A 21,378-nucleotide genomic window follows, 5' to 3' on the forward strand; every position below is an offset into this window, starting at 1 on the left:
CAATCAAGCACAGAAATAATATTTGAACCCAGCAGCTCTGGTACTGTGTTTCAAGATGTGTAAGTGCAGCAAACAAGAGAGAAATAGAACTGATAAAGCCCTGGAGACTCTCCTCAGTGAGATTAGGCACTGACGCTAATACAGGCTAATCTTTGCCACTCACAAAACATGCCACACTGACGCTAACCCCTACCTGTAGCTCATCCTTATAGTCAACACAGTAAGTGCTACAGGTATGCCACCACAAACAACCTTCTATGGCATACCATGGTGGGCAATGCCTTTTTAAAGCATCTAATTGTGTTGTGGAATATGCTAAATGCATAATTAGTCTTCAGGAAATAGCTTTAGGTAATTACAAATCTGTTACTTCCATGGTAGCTATGGTCACCTCCTGTAGCAAGCATATAAATGCACTATATAATGACAGAAATGACACCTATTTTCCTCCTAGTACATAGTAAAGTGTGGAATGTAACAGGAAAACTCAACAGTCATTTGGGGTAAGCAGCTGTGGGTGCAGTAATGGAGCTCTGGTGGTGGAGGTTACAATAGAAGCTAAGTGCCAGAAAGTACCACAAAGGGTTCTGCCTGCCTACACACCGTCCAAGAAATATGCACAAGGTTACAAGTTTAGTAGCTGTCATTGTTCTATTGGTAACGTACATGCGCACACACGCACACAAACACACCCATCTGGTGAATTGTACACATACAGAAACCCAAATCAACCCGCTCACAAGATTATAATTTCACCATTGCATAACTCTTTATCTCTGTCCCCCATCTCTCTCTCTCTCTCTGCATCTTTCTCCCTCTGCCCTCTCTCTTTCTCCTTTGCCCGTTACTTGTTCTCTGTGATTCACATCATGATGACCGCCACCCACAATCTCTAAAGCGTACACTTGGGATATAGCCAGGTGCTACTGAACAAAAGTAAGCTGATGAGGTCAAAGTTCAATCCCATATTGCACCACATCGCACTACCAGAGTGCGTCTGCTACCATCACTACCAGCCAGTGTATTAGACTAGATGAAGAATCCTGCCCGGATACGCTGCATCTATTAAGAGATACTGCCCGTGTGTTTAACTAGGACTTTCTAAAGAGAGGAAGCTTGTTTATTTAACTCCGAGTCAGGCAGCACTGGGGTGCTAGGGATCTCTTATCCCTCACAGCTGAGATAAAGTAGAAGAAATGTACTGTGCTGCAATGTAATGCTAGTCACACACACACACATCACACTGACTGAACATATTCCATTGCTCTCAGCGGGGTATTGCCTAGACTCCCCTCAAAAGCTGACGAAATAAAATCAACACGGAGCAGTCCCTAAGCAAACACACTTGGATTCCACTGGGAACCACACTGATACAGACACGTTCTACAGGCTACAGTATCTAAAATACACTGATAAATCAAACATGCACACACACACACCACCTCTCCTCATTTGAGTTGAAAGCAGGAGTGAAAGAAGAGCAGACAGGTGGAGTGAGGAGAGACAGTGATACAGGGTTAGAGAGAGGATCGAGGAACACAGTTATAGATAGAGACTATACATAGTCATGTGTGTGTGTGTTGTGGTGCAACGCCTCAGTGTGGAGGATTAGCTCTCCTGGCCCGGGCTTTGAGTAATCTTTCCCCCAGTTACATAACACTGGGCCATTAGTCAGCAACACACACACAATGAAAACATTTTCCTCTCTTTTATTCTGGTCATTCTTCAGGTACATGGACAAACATTCCACCACCACCAATAAAGGTTTGTAGGGATGCTTCTTCACCACAATGAATGATACTCAATGAAAGTAAGTTTGATGTTCCTAACTAAGACGATAATACACTGAACAAAAATATAAACACAACGTGCAACAATTTCAAAGAGTTACAGTTCAAATGACAAAATCAGTCAATTGAAATAAATACATTTATATAGGTCCTAATCTATGGATTTCACATGATATTCATCTGTTGGTCACAGAGAACTTTTAAAAAATGGCCTCAGGATCTCGTCTTGGTATTTCTTTGCATTCAAATTTCCAGCAATAAAATGCAACTGTGTTCGTTGTCCGTAGTTTATGCCTGCCCATACCATAACCCCACTGCCACCATGGGGCACTCTTTTCACAGCAAACCGCTCGCCCACACGATGCTATACACATGGTCTGCGGTTGTGAGGCCAGTTGGATGTTCTGTTAACGATGTTGGGGGCGGCTTATGGTAGAGAAATGAACATACAATTCAGGCAACGGCTCTGGTTTACATTCCTGCAGTCTGCATGCCAACTGCACGCTCCCTCAAAACTTGAGACATCTGTGGCATTGTGTTGTGTGACAAAACTGCACATTTTAGAGTGGCCTTTTATTGTCACCAGCACAATGTGCACCTGTGTAATGATCATGCTGTTGTATCAGCTTCTTGACATGCCACACCAGGCAGATAGATGGATTATCTTGCCAAAGGAGAAATGCTCACTAACAAGGATGTTAACAAATGTGTGCACAACATTTTGAGAGTAATTAGCTTTTTGTGCATCTGGAACATTTCTGGGATATTTTTTTTAGCTCATGAAACATGAGACCAACACTTTACATGTTGCCTTTATATTGTTGTTCAGTGTATAAAGAATGCTGATCATGCTTTGGGAAATGTTGATGAAATGGATCATGTAATGTGATATAAATTATGTGTAGATTATGTCAATGATTACACTATGCATTACAGTATAGATTATGTCAATGATTAAACTATGCATTACAGTATAGATTATGAAAATTATTAGACTATGCATTACAGTATAGATTATGTAAATGATTAGACTATGTATTACAGTATAATTATGTAAATGATTAAACTGCGCATTACAGTATAGATTAAGTAAATTATTACACTATGCGTTACAGTATAGATTATGTAAATTATTTAACTGCGCATTACAGTATAGATTATGTAAATGATTAAACTATGCATTACAGTATAGATTATGAAAATTATTAGACTATGCGTTACAGTATAGATTATGTAAATGATTAGACTATGTATTACAGTATAATTAAGTAAATTATTACACTATGCATTACAGTATAGATTATGTAAATTATTTAACTGCGCATTACAGTATAGATTATGTAAATTATTAGACTATGCGTTACAGTATAGATTATGTAAATAATTAGACTATGCGTTACAGTATAGATTATGTAAATAATTAGACTATGTATTATAGTATAGATGATATAAATGATTCAACTATGCACAACAGTATATATTCTTTAAATGATTACATGATGCATTACAGTATAGATTATGTAAATTATTAAACTATTCATTACAGCATAGATTATGTAAATTATTAAACTGCACTACAACATAGATTATGTTGGTGATTGCTTCCGTAGAGCTTCAGGAGGCATCGATCCCCTGATCACGCTAGGATTCACTGATCAATGCAGATGCAGGATGTCTCATTCTATTGGCATTGGGACCTCATGCATGACATTGAGCGCGTGTGTGTGTGTGTGTGTGTGTGTGTGTGTGTGTGTGTGTGTGTGTGTGTGTGTGTGTGTGTGTGTGTGTGTGTGTGTGTGTGTGTGTGTGTGTGTGTGTGTGTGTGTGTGTGTGCGTTTGGCATGAGTGTGAAACAGAGAGCAAAAAAAGCGATAGATAAAGCGATGTGAAAGGAAGTAGAGAGGGGGGAGGAGAGGGAGAGAGACTGTGGGCTTGTTTGAGTGGAAATGCTGAAGCAACCAACTGCAGACAAAAGTCGAGGAGTGAAGTCAGAGGAGGTGCATCTGCTACAGCTGAAAGCCGGACACTGATGTGGTTTTCCAACAGCAAGGCTTAGTGCAACATGGCAGTGTTTGTTTGACCTGACCAAAATCCATTTTGGATGAAAACGTTGTCAATAAACCAGTGAATTGGGAGCTTTAACACTGTGCGCAGGCTTACTTGTTCTTTACTAACATGGCAGTGTTGCCATTGTTTATGAAGTTTTTCTTTGTAACATGTCTCCAACCCCCATATCACACACTCACAAACTGGAAATATGTGTGTACATTGTATTATCAATTGGGGAGAGAAAGCCTCAAATATCACATTAATTTCTATGGGTGTAAAGTACTTAAGTACAAATACTTTAAAGTACTACTTCAGTAGTTTTTGAAGGTCTCGAACCTTAACTTTACTATTTATATTTTATACTTTTACTTCACTACATTCCTAAAGAAAATAATGTACTTTTTACTTCATACATTTTCCCAGACACCCAAAAGTACTCATTACATTTTGACTGGAAAATCATCCAATTCACACACTTATCAAGAGAACATCCCTGGTCATCCCTACTGCCTCTGATCTGGTGTACTCACTAAACACAAATGCTTTGTTTGTAAATGATGTCTGAGTGTTGGAGTGTGCCCCTGGCTATCCGTCAATTAAAAAATAAAATTGTGCCATATAAGGAATTTTAAATGATTTATACTTTTACTCTTGATACTTATGTACATTTTAGCAATTCCATTTACTTTCAGTACTTAAATATACTTTTACTCAAGTAGTATTTTCCTGGGTGACTTTCACTTTTACTTGAGTCATTTTCTATTAAGGTATCTTTACTTTTACTCAAGTATGACAATTGAGTACTTTTTCCACCACTGTTAATTTGTACATATCCACTGTATACATATGAAACGCGACAAAGTTGCTTGCTGTTTAGTCACGTCTTTGGTCCCGTTCATGTTGGTCAAACAAAGACGCTGTAATGATTGGATGACAAATAGTGCCTCCCACAATGCATGCAATGACTACAAGTTGCAACTGCAGAAAATTGAAGTTGACCGCAGTCGAAAAGTCATGACCTTTGATCACATGGTTGTTGTTCATGCAGTCAACATGTAAACATACGTCTAACAATTTTTATCCTCATAATGCAACACACTTTGAAATGCTGGTCACCGACTAGAAAAAAGTGATCCGCTCAAATGCGCCAACAGAGAGAGAAGAAGACAGTGAAAGGGGGGACTAGGGTTGCAAAGCTACTTGTAATATACCAAATTACTGGAATCTATGGCATCTTTGGTAATTTATACCTTAATGACTTGTATGTCTGTGTCCATATTGTCCATGAGTGTTTAATGGATAGACCATATGGTTGTTAATGGGATCGGGGTGTGAACTAAGGTGTTGATGGAAAGGCTTTGTTAACTAGTCCTACAGGCAGAAATGAGCAGTTTGGGAATATAGCTATAGGATTACTAGTAGGGATGCACTGATATGACGTTTTTGGCCGATACCGATATCTGATATTTTCCTTGCCAAAAAAACTATACCGATAACCGATATTTAAAAATGTTGCGGCCTTTTAAACATTCTAGTACAGTTAAATAGTTAACACATACACACACATGGACGCAGCGGTCTAAGGCACTGCATCTCAGTGCAAGAGGCGTCACTACAGTCCCTGGTTCGAATCCAGGCTGTATCACATCCGGCCGTGATTGGGAGTCCCATAGGGTGGCGCACAATTGGCCCAGCGTTGTCCGGGTATGGCTGGGGTAGGCCGTCATTGTAAATAAGAATTTATTCTTAACTGATTTGCCTAGTTAAATAAAGGTTACACACACTGACCAAAAAGTTATTTTGTTGGCATTTAGGCATGTCCCCATTACCAGTAAAACATAATCAAGACCCATTTCTTTCACTTGCTTGCTGTGCTGTTTTGTTGTTCATTTGTTCAGTCGTTTCATTCTCAACCAGGATTTTATCATACTCGTCAAGCAGTGACGTTTCAGCTCTGTCTGTCCGTGCCCTCTCTTCCTCGGTGCGAACTGTCACTGAGTCCGTTTCCATCTTGTCCAGCTGTGTATGTAACATTTCATGTAAACCCTGTTTCTTGTCTGCATCGAAGTAAAGGTCCTTGTACCTAGCATCGAGCATGGCGGCGACACATTAAAGAGGCTCAGAGAGAAGGCCACCGAATCTCTTGTTCACAGCCTCAAGTACTTTCGTAAGTTTTAACCCCACGGTCTGTCGGCAGTTTGTTGAGCAGGCGTTTCAATACCATGACAGAGGGTGTCACGTCTGCTGCAGACACAGTTGATGAGCTTATTTCTCCAGTCAGTTGTTCAAATGGCCCTAGGAGTGTTCATTTTTCCAAGTTTCAAACATGTTCTCAAATGCCATTGAAATGGCAGCAGCGGTATGAGAATCAGCACATTCTTGAACGTGCAATACGGCATTCCTCAGTCGGAAATCCTTGTCGACCCACTTCGCTGTCAGAATCAGCATGCTCATGGGGCTGATATCGCTGGTCCAAATGTCAGTCATGAAGCTAATAGCAGTGACGCCCATAGCAAGTAGCTCATAGATGTACTTTTCAACAATACTGTGTAACTCCATTAGTGCAACATCTGAAAAATAGTGTGTACTTTGGGCTCGACCTACATTATATAGGTATGCACATCATCTACCTACGTTATATAGGTATGCACGTCATCTACCTACGTTATATAGGTATGCACGTCATCTACCTACGTTATATAGGTATGCACGTCATCTACTTACGTTATATAGGTATGCACGTCATCTACCTACATTATATAGGTATGCACGTCATCTACGTTATATAGGTATGCACGTCATCTACCTACGTTATATAGGTATGCACGTCATCTACCTATGTTATATAGGTATGCACATCATCTACCTACGTTATATAGGTATGCACGTCATCTACCTACGTTATATAGGTATGCACATCATCTACCTACGTTATATAGGTATGCACGTCATCTACTTATGTTATATAGGTATGCACGTCATCTACCTACATTATATAGGTATGCACGTCATCTACGTTATATAGGTATGCACATCATCTACCTACGTTATATAGGTATGCACGTCATCTACCTACGTTATATAGGTATGCACATCATCTACCTACGTTATATAGATATGCACATCATGTACCTACGTTATATAGGTATGCACATCATCTACCTACGTTATATAGGTATGCACATCATCTACCTACATTATATAGGTATGCACGTCATCTACCTACATTATATAGGTATGCACATCATCTACCTACGTTTTATATAGGTATGCACGTCATCTACCTACGTTATATAGGTATGCACGTCATCTACCTACGTTATATAGGTATGCACGTCATCTACCTACGTTATATAGGTATGCACATCATCTACCTACGTTATATAGGTATGCACATCATCTACCTACGTTATATAGGTATGCACGTCATCTACCTACGTTATATAGGTATGCACGTCAGCTTTGACATCGGTTTTGCACACTGACGTTGAACTAGACATCGGGCTGATGGCATTTTTAGCTAATATCGGCCGATTTCGATATGCTTACCGATATATCATGCATCCCCAATTACTAGACTGAGATTTCTGTGCATAGGATGACCAGATTAAATGAATGTAATGACGTTCACTTCAATACCTTCTGGAGGACAACAATGTTTATCTTTGCTCTCAAAGTGATACCTACAGAATCACCACTAGTTATACTGCACGGCTTTGTGTTATGTTGATAATAAACATCATAGAAGAAGTGGCATCATACCTTTAGATTTAATATCTCCGATCCCCCCTCCTCTTTTTTCTTTCTTTCTTTCTCTCTTTCTTTCTTTCTTTCTTTCTTTCTCTCTTTCTCTCTTTCTTTCTTTCTCTCTCTCACATTTCCACCACACCTCAGGTGAAGTGAAATGATAGTTGAGGGTTAATTAAGGTTGTTATAACAGAAAAAACCTTGACGTTAAGTTTAGGCATTCATTCTGACTGGTTGTCAGGGTTAAGGTTTGGGATAAGGTTAAAACAGGAAATAAATAAAAACAAGTGTCTAGCACTGAGTTAAATAAAGGTTAAATATATATATATTTTTTAAAGCACTGGGATTGAACCCGCAATCCTCAGAGCCGAAGTGCACAGTTTAACACAATGCCCTCGTAAGCTGCGAGCCTACTAGATGGTAATACATGCTCACGTTGCCCCTAGTGGACGGTATTGAAGGCATCTCCTGACGTCCCGGGGATCTGGACAAATGTCGAATACTGAAGTCTATCGGGTGTGATCTCGCTGCAAATAGCCCACCTCTGACCCATGATCCATCCTCCTTCTGCCCTGGACTAAACTCAGTGACCTATACCGTCTATGGGAGGGTTAGCCTGGGTAATACTGGCTCCAGCAGCATAATCTGATCAGCAATACAAAGCATAAGACTCGGTCCATCTCACTGACACACACACACACACACACACACACACACACACACACACAGGAATAAAGCGTATGAGGTAAACAAAATTGGATTGCATTGCAGTAGATTGTCATTGTCATTGCCTGTGTGTGTGTGTGTGTTTATTTGTTGGTATGCATTCGTGCATGTAGCCTACACACATGTATACACATATTATTAATTGAAGTGTGTTTGGCCATGTTTATTAGGCCTATGTATGTATTCTCATATCTGTGAGAATGTATGTATGTGATCATGTGCACTTGCATGTGATGTGTGCATGCATGGAGGCATCATTGTGTTTATTATAATAAAGGTATGTTTTGGGGGGTTCACTGTGTTTGTGTATGTAGGTGGGAGTGTACAGTAAAGTGCAGGTGCAATGCAAAGGTGCACGTGTTTCCTGAAGCCCCCTGACTAAACATAGGCCTAATCAAACCGAAAAAAAACGAATCCATCTGCACCAATATGATTCTAGAATGTGAATTGATTTGAGGTATGAAACCTTAGAAAAATATGCAGAAAATAAACTAAACATTATTTAATTTGAAAGGACAATGTTGGTTAATTAAAGAAGTAGGCTGTTTGATTATTAGAATGATTGAAAAATAAAGTTCAGTGATTAGAGAACTTGTATAAACCAATTATTAGTGATAGCCTGGTCAACAAGATCAAAACGGGCTTGAAGTTATTTAATTGGCAGTAAAAAATAAATCAGGAGAAGGTTCACTTGGGAAACGAAATGCTCAGGCCCCAAACATTCACATCTAAGAATGAGTTAATGGAATCAAATAAGGGAAATAAAAATAACAGCTATTTACAAGAGCACATAAAAAACATTTTACTAGAGCACGTTCTTATTTAAAAAAAAATGTTTTAGGGCAGTTCATGTTGGGCTTTAGGCCAGATGTGTCAAACTCATTCCACAGAGGGCCGAGTGTCTGCGGGTTTTCGCTCCACCCTTGTACTTGATTGATGCATTAAGGTCACTAATTAGTACGAAACTCCCCTCACCTGGTTGTCTAGGTCTTAATTGAAAGAAGAAAAAACGAACAAGCTTGGTTCATGTGGAATGAGTTTGACACCACTGTTATATGCTAATTGTTTCAGAGGGTTTCCAACATGCTTGACATTGAATAACGTTTATTTAGCCTAACAGTAGGACTATATGAGCCGCGACAATGAGAATTATTTGATAATCAACTTCTCTTTTTCACCAAACAACATTTTCTTTCTCCCCTGTTTGGTTGTGATTATTAGTCTAGCATATGTACATCATCGTCCGTCAGTCAGTCGGGACAGGAATTTTGGCAATTGCTAAATGATAATTAAACAAGACATATTGTGGGGCCCTCTATTTTTTTATAACCTCGTGGATGGGAGTGCATTTCTCTCTGAGCAGCATAGACTCCACAGGCCGCAAAGGTTGGGAGAGGGGCCGCCCGGCGCACACTGATTTAATCATATCCGACAAAAACCCTTTGGGCTTGCAGAGAGAGGAAGACTGGGAGGGAGAGAGAGCCTCTTTTACCCACCACGGCTATAAAGTAAAAGGTTAATGCAAGGAAGCGCTTGACTTTCAAAGCCAAATAGCATTAGCTAGCAAGGGACACCATAATAGTCACGAAAAAAATACTGTTAATATCACAAAAGTGTTGTGGCCTAAATGAATTATGTTGAATAGGCTAAATATTGACTAAAATATCGAGAACTTCAACAATTGCCAAAAATTAACAGGGGAATAATGTAATAATAATAATAATAATTTGAATGCTATTATTACAACAGCAATTTCTGTATGCACCATCCCATGTTTTCTCTTTAATGATGACAAACTCAAATTAAGATACCCGTTGATAATCGATGATTAACGGTAAATTGCCTATAATTCAAAAGTCTACAGTTTAGTTAAACCTCATTTCATTATTAACCTAATTATGTTTTATTATTATTTGCGATTATAGGTATACAACGTAGAATTAGTATGTTGCCTGAACAACAGAGGTAATAGCCTACCTCCCAGTGAGGCTATCACCTGTCTTTCATGGAAAAAAAAAACAGATTATAGGCTACTTTTATGTAGTGATAATAATTCCTGTAGGCTTAGATTCTTCATGGGTTATATTTTTAATGATTGTATTTATTTTACAATTAATAAGTTATAGGCTATAGTGATCAGCGTAATAACACTACCTATGTAATTTGCTCACAATTAGTAATCATGGATACGTTAATTTGTTGAGACATTTGAGATGTAAAATAGGCCTACTATTCAGCATTTAAAGCCTTTGATCTAAAGCACATGATTGGGACCGGGAGAGCTGTGGAGTGAACTTCCGTCTGGAAGACTGGGGTCAGTTCTTTATCGCTCACTCTCTCTGGTGTGTGTGTGTGTGTGTGTGTGTGTGTGTGTGTGTGTGTGTGTGTGTGTGTGTGTGTGTGTGTGTGTGTGTGTGTGTGTGTGTGTGTGTGTGTGTGTGTGTGTGTGTGTGTGTTGGACCTGGGGGGCACTGCATTTCGATGCTTTCGGCGCGGTGCGGCGCTTGACTGACGGAAATGGGTTAGTAGAGCGCATAACACGTTGGAACACACAACCTCCGCGCTTGGCCCTAGCACCATGGAGGTCTGGTACACACAGCCTATACCTGCTGCTCTCTGAGAAAATAGTTGTTTCTTTAAATCATCACTGGCAATAGTTAATGGCAATAGAGGTCTTCACGTGCGCCCATTTGTTTGTAGTGAGTAGAAGTTAACTCAAACACTGTAACTCACTTAATGCAAGGTGTTTGATGGACCACACACACACACACACACACACACACACACACGAATATCCGAATAGGCTACAACAATGACAATAAATGTCCATGTTATCCTCACACTTTGGCTAATAGTTTGACTGAGGCTGTATGAGCAAGTTAGGCTGAAAAAACTTCCCGAGTAAGTTTACACAGCCCACACACAACATAACTGCAGTCTCGAATGGATTTGTGGAATACCAGTGTGATGTGAGTGAGTGGATATAGCGGCCGGGCGCCACACGCGCTCCATGGCCAGCTATTTAAATGAGCTGTCAAAAGCAGTTGGATTCTCCTTACCTCGCATAGTGGTTGTGGTGCGATTCGCTTCCGAATGCAGCAGTCATGAAGAAACAAACATAAAGACTTAAAAAAGCAATATCCTCGGGGGAAAAAAACGATGTTAATATTCGGCGTCGTCCACGTTCATTCAATGAGTGTTTTTTATGTGCAAAAGCATTCCAGTCCAGAACGGGCTCGAGCTTGGTGACGCACTGGGCAGAGCGCGGGCGGTAGAGTCTGGAGCAGTAGTCGGACGGTTTGAGTCGTGCGCGCAGCGAGCATGCGAGTTTTCACATGACATCTGCGTCTGCACATCAACCCGAGGTTTTCACTGTTTCCCCCCGGCGGAGGGGAGAGCGCTAGAGGCTTACAGGAGCAGGGATTGGACTAGCACTTTCTGCTCCTCCCACTCTCGAACGTCCCCAATGAGTGTGAGTGTAGTAGCCCATGTTCGACAGTATCCGTCTGCGCGTGAGGGCACTGTCAACTGTGAGGATAAGATACATCATCTTCCCACATAAATTGTGTTTACAAACAGTTAGTTAGCCTACAATAACACATAACCTAACTATCTAACGGCCATATGTAGAACCTACTGAATTGTAGTCAAAAGATGGAGCGTTTGGTTTAGGTCTGTCTACATGAATACGTTTCTAAGTTCACAGACAGTTTGCAGTCAAAGCAATAGGTTATATAAATGCTTTTTCAATTTATAGGCCTATACATATCTTACAATCAGGTATAATAGCCTAGGCAGTTAGATGAGCAAATCTTTAAATCTTTCAGAATTGGTATTTGATAAATGGTTGTATCTAAATAGTTTATTGATACACAGTTCAACACTCTGGTAAATATTTAAAATATTCCTTGGATGTTAAACACTGTAATGGCTGTGAATTAAATAGTAGAATAGAGCTGTGGAATAATATATATATATATTTAAATAGGCTATTCAATTGGTAATCAGTCAAATTTTGCTGTTCAAATGCTTATTTAAGTGTCACTGAGAGGATGACATTAGGCTACATGTCTAATGTTTCTTCTGCAAAGCACACAGTGGTGTATGTGCCTACCTATTTTTTTTACCTGCTAACTAATAATCTATTTGGTGATTGGTCAATACATTGCTTGTAATAGCTTTATTGAAAACAGGAAGTGACAGACATTTTTTATTTGTGGCCCTCAGTGGTTGTGGCTGATGGTGACCATCCTGTTCTTGCTCCTACAGAAAGTCCTCCATCCACCTGTACTCTGACTCTCAACTTACATTACCAATAACCATATTCAGTTAGAGTAAAGAAACATGCATTGTTTTATGCAGAGCATCACAGAGATGAACAAACAATTCACCTCTTCAATAATGAGGAATTACCGGTAAGTAACACACCATTCAAATGAAGCCTATATTCTATATACAGTGGGGCAAAAAGTATTTAGTCAGCCACCAATTGTGCAAGTTATCCCACTTAAAAAGATGAGAGAGGCCTGTAATTTTCATCTAATTTTGTCTGTCATAGTTGAAGTGTACCTAAGATGAAAATTACAGGCTTCTCTCATCTTTTTAAGTGGGAGAACTTGCACAATTGGTTGCTGACTAAATACTTTTTTGCCCCACTGTATGCCCCTGTGTAGTGAAGAGTAATTAAAGGTCATGTGTGGTGATGATCATGGAGTTGTCCCATTGTGACATCACTAGCAAATAGAGGCATGCTGCCTATATATATACACTTATAATCACTGACCATTTTAATAAATGGAACACTAGTCACTTTAATAATGTTTAAATATCTTGCATTACTCATCTCATATGTATATACTGTATTCTATTCTACTGTATCTTAGTCTATGCCGCTCTGACATTGCTCGTCCATATATCTACTGTATATATTTTTAATTCCATTCCTTACTTGGATTTGTGTGTATTGGGTATATTTTGGGAAATTGTTAGATATTACTTGTTAGATATTATTGCATAGTCGGAGCTAGAAACACAAGCATTTCACTACACCCGCAATAACATCTGCTAAACACTTGTATGTGAGCAATAAAATTTGATTTGATTTAGAGACGTTATTATGCCATTCTTACCCCAGCCTGACCAGCTCTGACCCCTGACTGACCCCGCATTACATTACTTCCTATTATGTCTGACTTCACTGTACCTCAGTGTACCTACAGTTTCACTCTATCGCAATCTGAACCGTTATGTCATAAGCATGCATTGCAGTGTCTCTTCCTCGTCACTTATGGGATCATTACTGCCTTACTGAGATTTTAGCAACACATCTTGTTTTTTAATTCGGAGTAGCCCAGCTACAGTTCTATCCCAATTGTATTTCATGGAGATTATTAGGTTTATGATGGACATAATGATGGATGTAAGCACCTTTACATTCAAGAGTATATGTTGGTTTGCAGTCTATAGCGCCCTGTCCCATAGCCCCTGTAGTTGTGGCGTCAGAGTGTTGGACCTGGAAAGGCAAGGAAAGAGAGAGAGACAGAAAGAGGGGGAGAGAGAGAAACAGCCCCAAGCACATCTCCACTGACCTACATTTCATCCCTTGCTTTTTTTCATCCATTATATTTTCATCTCATTTCTCTTGTACCAACAGCTCTGTAATTGTGATGTAATGACCAAAGCAAGTATGACAAAAGGCTAGACTGGTCAAAAAAGATGGCCCTGAAAAGAGACAGACATCCAGAGAGAGAGGGAGAGAGGGAGAAGGGAGAGAGGGAGAGGGAGAGGGAGAGAGGGAGAAGGGAGAGAGGGGGACAGAGGGAGAGAGGGGGAGAGAGGGAGAGAGGGAGAGAGAGGGAGAGAGAGGGAGAAGGGAAGAAAGAAAGGAGTGTGCTGTGTCAAAATACAAAAAGCTTTTTCTTTTTGTTCAGGCAATACAACCTGTCCTCGTGTGCTCTTTGTGTGCTTCAGTGATCTTAATGGCATATAGCATAGTAAGCAGGAGCCATCTGAGCTCTAAGGATCCATTAAGCAGGATTACCTCTCATACGGATGCCTTATCAACTGAGAGAAAACCTATTGATGACATGGAACTGAAATGATGTGACATTACATTATTCCTTGAGAAGGAAAAAAAATAGAGGATAACATTCTTGTGTTGTTGGAGGTTCCTTTAGCTAGGAAACGGAAGATAGACCTCCATAGAAAAAAATATAAAATCATATTCATTCTACTATAGGCTTATGAAATATCCTCCTTGTAAGTACAACTACTGGTATACTAAGTGTGTAATTCTGAATTGAAGAAGTCTGCTGCCATATGGTGTCTAAGCAGAGTGAGAAAGGAAGTGACTGGGCCATGCCCAAGGGCTTAGCTTGGGGAATGCATTGAAAAGCACTCAGACCAGAGACAGGATCCAAGGTCTCTCTCTCTCTCAGTCTGTCTTTCTATCTGATTCAGCGCTACTGCTTCACTTCACCTCCTTGGTTTAGTTCTCTTCCTGATTCTTCCAGTTGCATCCTCTCATAAATCTTTTCCTATGTGGTCTTTCTACATTTGACCTGCTTGTTTCACCCCAGCCATATGTCTAAAACTGTTATGAAATGATCTCTCTGTATCACTTTCTCTCTCATTGTATCTCTCTCTGTATCTCTCTCTGTATCTCTCTCTCTCTCTCTCTCTCTCTCTCTCTCTCTCTCTCTCTCTCTCTCTCTCTCTCTCTCTCTCTCTCTCTCTCTCTCTCTCAATTTCAATTAAATTCAATTTCAATGTAAGTTCTTTATTGCCATGGGAAACATATGTTAACATTGCCAAAGCAAGTGAAGTAGAAAATAAACAAAAGTGAAATAAACAATAACAATTAACAGTAAACATTACACTCACAAAAGTTCCAAAATAATAAAGACATTTCAAATGTCATATTATGTGCAAATAGTTAAAAGTACAATAGTAAACATAAACTCAGCAAAAAAAGAAACGTCCTCTCACTCTCAACTGCGTTTATTTTAAGCAAACTTCAGCAAACTTTTTATGAACATAACAAGATTCAACAACTGAGATATAAACTGAACAAGTTCCACAGACATGTGACTAACATAAATGGAATAATGTGTCCCTGAACAAAGGGGGGGTTAAATTCAAAAGTAACAGTCAGTATCTGAGGTGGCCACCAGCTGCATTCAGTACTGCAGTGCATCTCCTCCTCATGGACTGCAATAGATTTGCCTATTCTTGCTGTGAGATGTTACCCCACTCTTCCACCAAGGCACCTGCAAGTTCCCGGACATTTCTGGGGGGAATGGCCCTAGACCTCACCCTCCGATCCAACAGGTCCCAGATGTGCTCAATGGGATTGAGATCCGGGCTTTTCGCTGGCCATGGCAGAACACTGGCATTCCTGTCTTGCAGGAAATCACGCACAGAACGAGCAGTATGGCTGGTGGCATTGTCATGCTGGAGAGTCATGTCAGGATGAGCCTGCATTGTGTCCCACCCACCACCCACCAACCCCTCTTTTATGTTACTGCTACTCTCTGTTCATCATATATGCATAGTCACTTTAACCATATCTACATGTACATACTACCTCAATCAGCCTGACTAACCGGTGTCTGTATGTAGCTTCGCTACTTTTATAGCCTCACTACTGTATATAGCCTGTCTTTTTACTGTTGTTTTATTTCTTTACCTACCTATTGTTAACCTAATACCTTTTTTTGCACTATTGGTCAGAGCCTGTAAGTAAGCATTTCACTGTAAGGTGTTGTATTCAGCGCACGTGACAAATAAACTTTGATTTGATTTGTGTACATGGATTTTATAATGTCGTATATTTTTGCCCCAACACTGCTTTCCATCAATTTTTATAGCAAACCCTCATGCCAAATTGAGTCAATTTGTAGTTCATTCAATGTAACTGGAGCATCGAGTGGGTTCTGGTAGTCTTTAATAGTTGATTCTAAGATTTGTATTTGATCATGTATATTTTTTTTCTGTTTGTTCTTTGTTATATGGACAAAAAGATTGGATAACTGGTTTACCCATACATCTCTGTTTTGGATAGATAACTCTTTGTGTTGTTGTTTGTTATAGAGCCATAAAGATTGGATAACTGGTTTACCCATACATCTCTGTTTTGGATAGATAACTCTTTGTGTTGTTGTTTGTTATAGAGCCATAAAGATTGGATAACTGGTTTACCCATACATCTCTGTTTTCGATAGATAACTCTTTGTGTTGTTGTTTGTTATAGAGCCATAAAGATTGGATAACTGGTTTACCCATACATCTCTGTTTTGGATAGATAACTCTTTGTGTTGTTGTTTGTTATAGAGCCATAAAGATTGGATAACTGGTTTACCCATACATCTCTGTTTTGGATAGATAACTCTTTGTGTTGTTGTTTGTTATAGAGCCATAAAGATTGGATAACTGGTTTACCCATACATCTCTGTTTTGGATAGATAACTCTTTGTGTTGTTGTTTGTTATAGAGCCATAAAGATTGGATAACTGGCTTACCCATACATCTCTGTTTTGGATAGATAACTCTTTGTGTTGTTGTTTGTTATAGAGCCATAAAGATTGGATAACTGGTTTACCCATACATCTCTGTTTTGGATAGATAACTCTTTGTGTTATTGTTTGTTATAGAGCCATAAAGATTGGATAACTGGTTTACCCATACATCTCTGTTTTGGATAGATAACTCTTTGTGTTGTTGTTTGTTATAGAGCCATAAAGATTGGATAACTGGTTTACCCATACATCTCTGTTTTGGATAGATAACTCTTTGTGTTGTTGTTTGTTATAGAGCCATAAAGATTGGATAACTGGTTTACCCATACATCTCTGTTTTGGATAGATAACTCTTTGTGTTGTTGTTTGTTATAGAGCCATAAAGATTAGATAACTGGTTTACCCATACATCTCTGTTTTGGATAGATAACTCTTTGTGTTGTTGTTTGTTATAGAGCCATAAAGATTGGATAACTGGTTTACCCATACATCTCTGTTTTGGATAGATAACTCTTTGTGTTGTTGTTTGTTATAGAGCCATAAAGATTGGATAACTGGTTTACCCATACATCTCTGTTTTGGATAGATAACTCTTTGTGTTGTTGTTTGTTATAGAGCCATAAAGATTGGATAACTGGTTTACCCATACATCTCTGTTTTGGATAGATAACTCTTTGTGTTGTTGTTTGTTATAGAGCCATAAAGATTGGATAACTGGTTTACCCATACATCTCTGTTTTGGATAGATAACTCTTTGTGTTGTTGTTTGTTATAGAGCCATAAAGATTGGATAACTGGCTTACCCATACATCTCTGTTTTGGATAGATAACTCTTTGTGTTGTTGTTTGTTATAGAGCCATAAAGATTGGATAACTGGTTTACCCATACATCTCTGTTTTGGATAGATAACTCTTTGTGTTGTTGTTTGTTATAGAGCCATAAAGATTGGATAACTGGTTTACCCATACATCTCTGTTTTGGATAGATAACTCTTTGTGTTGATGTTTGTTATAGAGCCATAAAGATTGGATAACTGGCTTACCCATACATCTCTGTTTTGGATAGATAACTCTTTGTGTTGTTGTTTGTTATAGAGCCATAAAGATTGGATAACTGGTTTACCCATACATCTCTGTTTTGGATAGATAACTCTTTGTGTTGTTGTTTGTTATAGAGCCATAAAGATTGGATAACTGGTTTACCCATACATCTCTGTTTTGGATAGATAACTCTTTGTGTTGTTGTTTGTTATAGAGCCATAAAGATTGGATAACTGGTTTACCCATACATCTCTGTTTTGATAGATAACTCTTTGTGTTGTTGTTTGTTATAGAGCCATAAAGATTGGATAACTGGTTTACCCATACATCTCTGTTTTGGATAGATAACTCTTTGTGTTGTTGTTTGTTATAGAGCCATAAAGATTGGATAACTGGTTTACCCATACATCTCTGTTTTGGATAGATAACTCTTTTGTGTTGTTTGTTATAGAGCCATAAAGATTGGATAACTGGTTTACCCATACATCTCTGTTTTGGATAGATAACTCTTTGTGTTGTTGTTTGTTATAGAGCCATAAAGATTGGATAACTGGTTTACCCATACATCTCTGTTTTGGATAGATAACTCTTTGTGTTGTTGTTTGTTATAGAGCCATAAAGATTGGATAACTGGTTTACCCATACATCTCTGTTTTGGATAGATAACTCTTTGTGTTGTTGTTTGTTATAGAGCCATAAAGATTGGATAACTGGTTTACCCATACATCTCTGTTTTCGATAGATAACTCTTTGTGTTGTTGTTTGTTATAGAGCCATAAAGATTGGATAACTGGTTTACTCAGACATCTCTGTTTTGGATAGATAACTCTTTGTGTTGTTGTTTGTTATAGAGCCATAAAGATTGGATAACTGGTTTACCCAGACATCTCTGTTTTGGATAGATAACTCTTTGTGTTGTTGTTTGTTATAGAGCCATAAAGATTGGATAACTGGTTTACCCAGACATCTCTGTTTTGGATAGATAACTCTTTGTGTTGTTGTTTGTTATAGAGCCATAAAGATTGGATAACTGGTTTACCCAGACATCTCTGTTTTGGATAGATAACTCTTTGTGTTGTTGTTTGTTATAGAGCCATAAAGATTGATAACTGGTTTACCCAGACATCTCTGTTTTGGATAGATAACTCTTTGTGTTGTTGTTTGTTATAGAGCCATAAAGATTGGATAACTGGTTTACCCAGACATCTCTGTTTTGGATAGATAACTCTTTGTGTTGTTGTTTGTTATAGAGCCATAAAGATTGGATAACTGGTTTACCCAGACATCTCTGTTTTGGATAGATAACTCTTTGTGTTGTTGTTTGTTATAGAGCCATAAATATTGGATAACTGGTTTACCCAGACATCTCTGTTTTGGATAGATAACTCTTTGTGTTGTTCGTTTACTCTTTTCCAATTTTTCCAGAAGTTACAGTCTATGGAATCTTCAATTATTTTGATCTGATTTCTGATGTGCTGTTCCTTCTTTTTTTTGTAGTGTATTTCTGTATAGTTTTAGTGATTCATCATATTGAAGGCATAGGCTCAGGCTTTCTGGGTCCCTATGTTTTTGGTTGGGTAGGTTTCTCAATTTCATTCTTAGGTTTTTGCATTCTTCATCCAACCTTTTGTCATTGTTGTTCATTTTCCTTTTTAGATTTGATAGGGAAGCTGAGAGGTCAAATTTACTGTTTAGGTTTTCTACTGCCAAGTTTACACCTTCACTATTACAGTGAAACCTTTTGTCCAGGAAGTTGTCTAAAAGGGATTGAATGAATTGTTGCCTAATTGCTTTTTGGTAGGTTTCCACACTACTTTCCTTCCATCTATAGTATTTCTTAATATTATTCAGTTCCTTTGGCTTTGATGCCTCATGATTGAGTATTGCTCTGTTCAAGTAGACTGTGATTTTGCTCTGATCTTAGAGGGATGTCAGTGGGCTGACTGTGAACGCTCTGAGAGTCTCTGGGTTGAGGTCAGTGATAAAGTAGTCTACTGTACTACTGCCAAGAGATGAGCTACATGTGTACCTACTGTAGGAGTCCCCTTGAAGACTACTATCTCTTGCTCTCTCTCTCTCTCTCTCTCTCTCTCTCTCTCTCTCTCTTGCGCTCTGTCGGTGTGTGTGTGTGTGTGTGTGTGTGTGTGTGTGTGTGTGTGTGTGTGTGTGAGTGTGTGTGTGTGTGTAGAAATGTGTTGCACATGTCATTTTGATTACAGCTCACACATACAGACTTGCATGCACATGTGCACATACACACAACACACACACACCAAAGCACTTTGTGCGTACAACACAGAATTAAAAAGGATAATATTAGGGCTATTGTGTGTGAGCAGGAACAGGAGACAATAAGAGATGGAATAGTATGCTGATAGTCCTATTTTTTGAGGATTTAACTCATTCATACCACACTGTCCTGCCCTTGAGTCGACCATCAGGAAGTTAACTTACATATAATTAGATCTTTTTCCTCCTGAAAATAAAAAATTAGGCCAATGGTCTCTAAGGATTCCCCCTCTCGTCTCAAACGACATGTACAACATTGCCTTTTATTTTCTCCTGAAACAAGCAGGTGATTTTCACTGTGTGTGTGTGTGTGTGTGTGTGTGTGTGTGTGTGTGTGTGTGTGTGTGTGTGTGTGTGTGTGTGTGTGTGTGTGTGTGTGTGTGTGTGTGTGTGTGTGTGTGTGTGTGTGTGTGTGTGTGCACATTTGGGTCTATGTGTGTCTGTAGATCTATGCGAGGGAACATTTCTGTCTTTGTGCATAAATAAGTGTCGGTGGGATATCATCCACCTTGAACTTTCTGAAGTGTCAAAGTAGAGTGAGCGAGAACGAGAGAGAGATTGAAAATACACTTGAGAAATGTGCAGAAAGATACCACAAGTGACATAGGCAATTTCTGGAGAAAAATGACTTCATCATAATTTCAATCCCAAAAAGAATTGAAAGGCAAGCCCTGAAGGAGGAAGGAGGCCGTGTCACCTTGAGAAGCATTCGAGAAAATGTCAGCACACACACACACACACACACACACACACACACACACACACACACACACACACACACACACACACACACACACACACACACACACACACACATAAAGAAAAGTACAAATAAGATTGAAAATAAACAATTAAGCACATGTATGCCCTTCATTATGTTTGTGATATGTGTATAAATCATATCAATATTATTGATTAATGAAAATGACTTTAGGATTTGGTTCTGTGCTTAGCCACGGCACAGTTCTTACTTAACAGTGTTGCACTCCAGTTAAAGTAAAAGGCTGTTGTAACCAGTGTCATCTCATCAAAGCTTTAAATAGTCAGTCACTTAGACAAAACAGGCCTATTTTCCACACTATACCTCACAGTACCAATCATCTGATTTTAATTGGATTTCTGTTTTATCCCTGTTCTTTCCACACAAAGCCATTAAGATATTAAATCTAGTTTTCATGTCCTTATTTTGGTACGCATTAGAATATGCCTGTATGGCCTGA

At 39.0% G+C, this 21,378-nt stretch overlaps 1 protein-coding gene across 1 annotated transcript in view; it reads right to left on the reverse strand.

Annotated features, from left to right (window-relative positions):
- LOC118392973 (nuclear receptor ROR-beta-like) overlaps positions 1-11,896 on the reverse strand; it is a 31,122-nt gene extending 19,226 nt beyond the window's left edge. The window contains exon 1 of the mRNA XM_035785053.2: positions 11,372-11,896. Within this exon, the coding sequence (XP_035640946.1) occupies positions 11,372-11,378 (7 nt within the window). The 5' untranslated portion in view covers positions 11,379-11,896. The remainder of the gene's footprint in view (positions 1-11,371) is intronic.
- Positions 11,897-21,378: the final 9,482 nt, after the last annotated feature.

The sequence above is a fragment of the Oncorhynchus keta genome, chromosome 14 (genome assembly GCF_023373465.1).
Source record: "Oncorhynchus keta strain PuntledgeMale-10-30-2019 chromosome 14, Oket_V2, whole genome shotgun sequence".
Classification (NCBI taxonomy): Eukaryota; Metazoa; Chordata; class Actinopteri; order Salmoniformes; family Salmonidae; genus Oncorhynchus; species Oncorhynchus keta.